General features: G+C 37.8%; 1 protein-coding gene across 5 annotated transcripts in view; it reads right to left on the minus strand.

Moving 5' to 3' along the window:
* The window catches only part of Lhfpl (LHFPL tetraspan subfamily member 5 protein), a 14,250-nt gene extending 6,971 nt beyond the window's left edge, over positions 1-7,279 (minus strand). Inside the window, exons 1-5 of one of the 5 annotated variants that reach the window (XM_026815371.1) lie at positions 7,114-7,279; positions 6,164-6,744; positions 5,341-5,505; positions 1,903-2,123; positions 1,646-1,840 (exon numbers count right to left, since the gene is read on the minus strand). In XM_026815371.1, coding sequence (XP_026671172.1) covers positions 1,646-1,840; positions 1,903-2,119 — 412 coding nt within the window. In that variant the 5' untranslated portion in view covers positions 2,120-2,123; positions 5,341-5,505; positions 6,164-6,744; positions 7,114-7,279. Of the gene's footprint in view, positions 1-1,645; positions 1,841-1,902; positions 2,124-5,340; positions 5,506-6,163; positions 6,894-7,113 lie in introns of those variants that run through there. The other 4 variants (XM_026815372.1, XM_018028270.2, XM_018028269.2 and 1 more) reach the window with 4 other exon arrangements.
* Between the last annotated feature and the right edge of the window lie 1,376 nt (positions 7,280-8,655).

Consider the following 8,655-nt stretch of genomic DNA (forward strand, 5'->3'; position numbering starts at 1 on the left):
TAATTGACCTAACTGACAAAAAATTCAAGTCGTTTAATCCGAGTTTAAAAAAGTTATTCAATTTTAAGTAGTGTATTCAATTTTGCTCTTAACTGTACATGACATAATAAATTAATCACATTATGTGTAATATTACATACATATTATATAACAAAACATTAATGGTCAATTTAACCGGCAGTAGAGGGTTAAGTGTAAAGGGTGGAAAGAATGTTTCTCGTATTGTATATGCTACGCGTACGTGCAGGGGCGGATTAAGCGGTAAGCGGACTAAGCAGCCGCTTGGGGCCTCGGAAGAGCTCGAAGGTCTAAAAATATCTTAACTCAAAGATTTTAGAAATGACTGAAAATGTTCAAAAAACGCTCCTTAAAATAATCAAACAAATCTAAAAACAAAATGTTAAATTTATGGCTTCTAAATTGTACTCTTTAACTGTTTATTCCAGTAAATGTCTAATAGTGACGCAAAGTAGAACAATATACTTTAATAATATTTTGTACAAGTAAGTTTTCAGAGTTTTGCTAATAACGGAATAAAAATTAGGAGGCTCTCAAAATATTAAAATTAAAAAGTTTTCTAATCAATAATCCAGGGAAAGATAAGTTTAGTATTAAAGAGTCCTCTTTTAAGAGGAGATTTTAATTTCGCTTGAAAAGCACTAATTTTGAGGAAGTTTTTTAAAAGAATAAAATAAAGTATCACTTTATAAGACCTAAGACTTTTCATCGATCTGCGCCAAACTTTGCTCATGTATACTTTAAGACAGTGTTTCCGAATATGGGGCCCACACCCCACAGGGGGGCAATTTGATTGTTAATGGGGAAAATTCGACAATGGACCTGTCCAAAATCTTTTAATTACTTTTCCTTTTTGTTTGTAACATATAATCAGAGTTTCCTCCAAATTTTTTTTTGGGGGGGAGCTGAAATTTTTACAGCTTAGGGCACTCACTGGTCTTAATCCACCGATGCATACGTGCACACGTAGAATCCAATTAGAGGGACACGCCGAGTGAAACGATTGCATCACTTCCTGACCCGGTGGCCCCCGTGCATCGCAGTAATTTTCAGGTCCGTCGTCACGATGATAAGGTATTACGTATGCGAACGATTGCGGCAATAGCACGCGAGCTCGCGTTATACTTTCTATTCGCGTCTCCTTCGTTTTGTTTTGTCCTCCCGATTTTCTTTGTCGGAATCACGCAATTTTAATATCTCACGAAACACGATACCTTCGCGAACAATAGAAGCATTTTTCTCGTATCAGTTTCACAACTGGAATGTGTGACGTTGATACTTGGCGCGGCGATAAATGTAACGTTGATAAGCGCGATAGTAAATAGTAAATAGTACCGTGAGAAAAGGGGCGAATATTCGAACCATACCCTAATTTTGAGGGGAGTAATGGTAATGAAAGTGAGAGCGCACATACTTCTTGCAGGAAGTAATTAAGCAATTAAGTCTTAAGTAATACACATATGATATGTGACATATCTCACTACCATTATTCCTCTCAAAATATGGGCACGGTTTATGCGTTCGCCGTTAGAGGCAGTCGCCCATATTTGTCAAACACTGAGTCGACTTACAATTAAATCGGGCTCATTATTGGCAATCTCCCTACTTACTTCTGATAATACCTTACCTGAAACGACTTGCATCCAGCCGCAGAGATAAAACACAGTCGTGCTCTGACAGAAGAAGAACAACAGCATCGCGCAGATCGTTAATAGGGCGATTATGACAGCAATGCCAACTAAAATGGTGCTGGCTCTAAATGGGACGTTTGCAATGGTCGACAGGTCGTCCAATCTGCCGATGCATTCCTCGCCTAATTCACCTAATAAAAATTGCAGTTGAACAAGTCGAACGCCGGAACAATTCGCGATGCAGGAGAATTACCATTTCCACCGTAGTTGCACCTCGTCCAGAGGCCAAACCTTCCCGGATTCTCGTGTTCCAGGTCGCCGAGCCATTCCGGGGTGACAAAGGCCACGACGCCGATAATGGCGTAGCATATGGTGAAGATGCCCCAGAGGACACCGATCGCCTTCGAGTTGCGGATGTAATTCGTCGCGTACATGTGGGAGGATTCCACGTATTCTATCTTTGAGCCCATCTTGCTTTAAACAGGTCGATCAATTTCTTTATAATTTAAATCGAGGGGGGAATTTTCATCGCTGTGAGATTGAATTTATTGATTTTGTAATAATTTTGTATTATTGTATTGTCATGTATACAGATGAATCATCGGCTTTTATTAGTGGTGTAGCTACCGTATAGCAGCTAGAGTTAGCAAAGTGAAACGTCTTTGAGTGCTTAGGCCCCTCGGCCCTGTACGTGCAAGCTAACAAGATAATATAAAACACTACGCAGGTAATATTATACATATTACATAAAAAATATTTATAAAAGAACACAGAAGCTGCAAAAGTGGATATAACAGAATTAATTAATGATCTTGCAAAAAAATTCAAAAAATATTTTTAATTTCTAAGTATTATGTTTATACTTATTAACCAAAAATATAGAATTTTTAGTGTCATTATCTCTTTCCTTTTTATTATATATTGATGTAACATTTTATTTTCATTGTACAGTGGCTCAAAAAAGTATTGGCACACTTGTTAAAACAGAGTCATTTTCTTAAGATTGAACCAAACTACATGATTTTTTGTGGAATTCTAGAAGGCTTAGTTTATTATGTAATGAGCAAAAAAATTTGTCCAATTTATAGGTCGGAGTCGCAAAGAAAAAAGTTAATGTTGCGTTTTTAACTTTTTTATTTTGCTTTTCAACAAAAATTTGAAACATCTCGTTTGTAGATCTAAGTAAATTATATACATGTATGAAGTTTTATAAAAATCGATTAATGTCGTTCTCAGCTATAATCAATTGGAAATCCAAAAAATCGCAGTTTTTCATGACTTTCTGTCTAAAAATGAGATAAATTGAAGTATTTTTATATTTCAACATGTCTAATTTTTTTATGCTTTCACTGGTTGTAATGAATGTTTACAGATAGGGATGTTACTAATTTTTATCGAAGATTCCAATAAAAAAAAGTTAAAAAATGTAATGTTCACTTTTCCCTTCGCAATTCCGACCAATAGAAATTATGAACGAATTTTGTTTACTAATTACGTAATAAATTAAATCTTCTAGGATTCCACTAAAAATGCTATTGTTTTTATTGAAAATTAAAACAGTCACTCCGTTTTAAAAAATGCGCCAATACTTTTTTGAGCTACTGTATGTTCACTTATTTAATATACAGAGTGAGTCTCGCAACGTGACGACTTGAAATAACTCGTAAGACATTTATTGTGCAATAAAAAATTTTAAACAAATGTTGCATGGCTTCTAGGAAGACATGCAGTGCCGTGATCTGTTTTTGGTTTCTTTGCTTTTTTATCGAGATATAAGAGACACTTTCACTTTTTTAAATAGAATACCTAATATTTGTTCTCGAATCTTAATAAAACACCAAATTCTGAGTAAAAAAACAGTATACCAATGAGTACTTAAAATTAATAATTATTGAAGTATTCTCAAATTAATAATCGTTTATTAGGAAATATTTCATCTACTCACAATCAGTGAACGTGAATAGTTGACAGATCGTTCATTAGATCGCTCTTCACTGAAAGTGAATGCATTAAAACTAAGAGGTCAAACATATTCCAAAGAAAACTTTGAAATATACATATATAAACGGAGGTCTGCTAGAAGATATACCGTGCTTAATACGTCGAATAATATGGCATCAACAAGACGGTTGTCCAGCACATACTCAGGAATCGCAGCAAATATTAAGGTGCTATATCAGTGCGAAACTTTAAAAAACCGAATATTTTTGCATTTATCGAAAGTTTATGCTTTCAAAAATATCATACTAAAATTTCAAGGTCGGATCTACTAGTTTTCGAGTGGCAGCCTTCTAATAGTATTAATATAATGGAAGTAATAATGTAATAGTTAAAACTTTAAATGCGTTTTTCTCAAATCGGTATTTTTCAAATTTGCTGACACTCTAACTCAAAGATCAATTATCCAATTGACTTGAAATTTTAACACAGTGCTCTGGACATGCTTTATTGTCCGATGACGTAGGATATTCTTGATTGCATGAAAAGTGTAATTTTAGCATCGAAAGAACGGCAATGTTTTTTAAGTAAAAACCGAAAAATTTCTTAAAAGCCCCGCCATTTTGTCAAATTTCAACATTTTTCTGATGTCCTACGTCATCGGACGAAGAATACCTTCTAGTTTAAGAGCGTCCTTGTCTTTTTTCATTTTAAGCACCTTAGCGAACTGTATGAGGTCAGCAGTTGCACTTTTTTTGGCGTCTCGGGAGATAGCGCATAACTTGGTCGCTTTTAGTTATTTTTGTACGAAAAAATTATTTTACATAGTTCATTTATAGGCAGATGATACACCCACAAAGTTTAAACACATTCGATGGAACACTTTTTTTAAAAAAATTCCACAAAAACTCTTAAATTTTGGGCTATCACACTGATATAGCCCCTTAAATACGATGTTTCCTAATCATTGAATCGCTCGTGACAGTAACACTTTGGGCAGTTCGCTGGCCAGATTTAATATTGTTCGATTATTTCCTTTGGAGGATATTAAAAGGTGGAGTCCACCGCGAGTCACCAACAACGGCCGACTATACGCGAGTCTGCATGAGTAATGCGTGTGCCACAATAACTGCAGGAACACTACAAAATATTTTGGATTCCGGTTACACAAATGCATTGTTTGTAATGGAAAACACTTCGAACACCTCTTGAAATACACTTAGTTTTACAAATATTTGATAAATCATTATAATTATAATATAATTTTACCCCTCATTGGTATAATACTTTTTTCACTCAGAATTTTTGATGCTTTATTGAAATTTGATAAGAGATATTAAACATTTTATTTAAGAAACTGAAGGTGACTTTCATAGCTCGATGAAAAAGTAAAGGAACCAGAGATAGATCACGTCACTGCATGTTTCCCTGGAAGACATGCAACGTTTGTTTAAATATTTTCATCATACAACAAATACCTTGCGTGTTATTTGAAGTCGTCATGTTATGAGACACACTCTGTATTTTATAAGAATCAAGTCTTCTTGTTTTTATCAACAAAAGGGGCTTACGTAAAGGCTCGACATTTCTAGCTACGCCACTAGCTTTCATAGCATCTTATTCGTTTTTTTATTTCTATTTCTATTTAATGTACATTCTCGTGTGGATAAAAGATCTTTTAATTCGTTTAATAAATAAATAAATAAATAAATAAACTTTGAGACCCCGCTTGTCACAGAAGGGAAGGACTTACTTCCGGAATTGTTGACCGTTCTCAGCGTTTCTTCATCACCGATCCCACAACTGCGGCCTCCTGTTCGTTCTCACGTCAAAATCGGTGCCAATACAGTCCGTGACATTTACTCACATCGGATGAGAATGTTCACCCGGGAAAGTACGGTCCGTCTTTCCTCGCGGTCTATCGATCAGAACGCAACGAAACGCGACTTGCGTTATTCAGATTCTTTTCGTCTTACGAAGACTGGTTTGCCTCTCGAGTTACAAATTACGGGTCGATGTAGTAAAGCCGACTTCGATTACGTTCTCACTTGACTTATGCAAAATATGTTTCATAGGCGGAGTGTCGCAATAACAATCTGCATATACGCTGACTCGTGCAGCCGTTCGAAAACGGCGGTCGGAGATGCGTGCGATATTTTAAAATCGAAACCAGCTCGCTGGCCTCGATCGGCGATTCGCGAAAGTAGAAATTCCACGAATTGGGAACATGAATCGGGGCATAATGCTTAATCGTTGTTACTTAAGAGGCAGACGGAAAACCAGTGTCTAGTTAAATACCATCGGTCGAAAATCGGAATAAAACAGTTTTCCTTTTGAACTTAACACTAAAACTATGATGCAATCAAATGACTGCTTCTAAATTCTTATAGAAGAAATAAAAAGAAAAATTTGTTCGGTCATACTGTAAAATGTGTAATTATTATTTAAGCTACTACCAAATCGAAATAGCAAGGCCAATTGCACACAAATGTAAGAAATATAAATATAGCACATCAGTGTAGAAAAACTGTCGGTAGGTTTAGTGTGAATTACAATTAAGCTGGTTCCTAACGTACCTTCTGCTCTCTCTTTCTTTACACGATTCACAGTTAGTCAGTTTCACTCGTGCACAGGGTCTCGTTCTCTCGGTAATTCTCTTTCCCAGATGGACACTTGATAACGGGAGTCAAGGAACCGATATTGATAATGCGATTCACACGAAACTGGGGAGAATGAACTGTTTGCTACCGAGGAATGAAAGCTCGCTCCGCCCGCGTAGGAAATCGCGAAACGAATGTGGAACTGACCGAGGATGAAAAGTAACGACGGTTACGGAAGACGATAGTCAGTCGGTTGCATCAGCACGCGTATTTGGTGCTCGCTGCGAATCGACGCGACGTTTGATCACCTCGACGGATGGAAAATACGTCTTACGATTAAAGAGAACGGAGCCACGATAATGTGGCGTGTGGTTCAAGATGGCTGTTTAGGTGAGGTTGCCAGGTAAGCAAGAAGGAGGGAGAGGAGAATACAGGGACTGTGAATGGGGCCTCTTTACGGACCCTGGGACCGAGAGAAAGGCGACGTCGCCGAGCCAAGGCGCCGACATTCGCGGAGTAGGGATGCCGGACTTGCTTCGCGAGTCTTCCTTATTTTTCTACCTCGAAATAAGCAAGCAAATAAGGAATATGACGTATCTGTTCTTATATTGCGGAAATAGTGTATCATTCGAAACTATGTTTATCTATGATAAATCGAATCGAAGAAAATGACCTAAAATTATAGGTGAAAATTCAGAAAACAATAATTTTCTTTTTATGTCTTTTGAATATCTATTTAAGGTTGTATAATCCTTTAAGTAAAAATAATGACAAGGCATTTCAACAGTTATTTTATTTCAATAGTTATTAGCAGACTGCGGATTTTTATGCAAAATAAAACTGTTGGACGACGAACTAATTCATCACTGTTGATACAGTTTTATTCAGCAACAAACAATTCTAAATTTATCTAAAAACACCCTTACTTATCTTGACCGATGTCCCTACTTCCTTATCCTATCCCAAACATATCCTGTTTTGACCATTACACCCCGAATACTACCGACTATACTCGTGGTCCCGAGAGTCTATGAACGGGCACAGTTCAGTTTTTGATCGTTCTGCGTATCTCAGTGCTTTAACGTGTATACTGAACCGTGAGGAGCGAGTTCGCTGCAATCCGTACCACCTTCCAAGCTGCGCGAAAAGCGCGTTTCTGACTGGCCGGCGGCGCCGTTTCAGCGGACAGACAGGGCCGCAATGCTAAGTTTCAGCTTTTACACGCTCTTTCCTATACCTCGCAACTTAATGTTTCGACCCTGCCTGTCCGTGCCGGCGCCGCCGGCCAGTGGGAAACGCGCTAAAACGCTCCTATTAAACCCTCGGGACCGCAAGTATACAGGGTGTTCCGTAAAGGTTTTAAGAGCCGAAAATGCAGAATGGGGCTTGGTTACCGAGTTATTAACGAAAAATACGGACCAATCAGAGCGCTCGGTTGACGCGGGCTCCGACTCGGGAGCGTTGGCTCGGATCTGGCCGCCTGGCCTTTCACGTGTTTGAACCATGGATTATATCCATGATTTGAACAAGCGCTCTGTTCAGTACGAAGCGTTTTAAGATAATGATGAATAACAAGTTACATGAATAACAATGTAAGAAAATTGTTGTTCGTTCGTTATTATGAATAACAATTAATACACTTAATCGTTATTTACGTGAAATGGATTCGGAAATGATAGATTGTTGATAATTGATGGATGATGATAGGATAAATGAAGATTAACAAAGTCGCAACAAACATTGAATTTAATTGAAAATGTAAAAACTGTAGAGATTAGACTTACTCATTCATTCGCAAGTGCACCTGCTCACGATGGGACACAGTCAATGGGTCAGCGTCTTTGCCGCTCGCATGTAAGCCACAGCTGATCTTCTCTCCAGGGAAGGAACACCGCACCTTCACTGTCACTACACTAAAAAAATTTAACACACTAAGATTGTTGCTCCTACGTTCTATCAATACACGTTTTTGAAAGGAGCCAATTGATTTTTATACACAAACTCAACCTCATTACACCGCTGTCACTCTTCACTGAAAAATTTTCAAACACTTACACTGTCGTTCCTGCACTCTAACATTAAACGTCTCCGAAAGGAGCCGATTGTTTTTCATTCACAAAATGAACTTCACTATCCGTGAACTACACGATGAGCGAAGGGCACGACTCGATCGGGATGACACTCTTTGTATCGGAATCGGCGGATAACCATCTTCGCGTTAGGCGAATATTTGGATCATTTTGTAATACTCTGTTGAATTTTTGGGGATCCGTCATTGAGTTGAGGTGCCCGACTCGATACCTACTGAACCGTCTCTCACAACTTTCCTTTGGAAGATTTTTTCCCACTCGATGGCCAAATTCGTTACTGAAAATGTTTTTAGCATCCCTGAAAGAAGCCCGACCTTTGATTCCTTGTAATATTTACAACATTCCACACGTGTTAAACACTCGATACGTCCGCGACTT

The sequence above is a fragment of the Ceratina calcarata genome, unplaced genomic scaffold (assembly GCF_001652005.2).
Source record: "Ceratina calcarata isolate Rehan_Ccalc_2016 unplaced genomic scaffold, ASM165200v1 scaffold445.2, whole genome shotgun sequence".
Taxonomy (NCBI): Eukaryota; Metazoa; Arthropoda; class Insecta; order Hymenoptera; family Apidae; genus Ceratina; species Ceratina calcarata.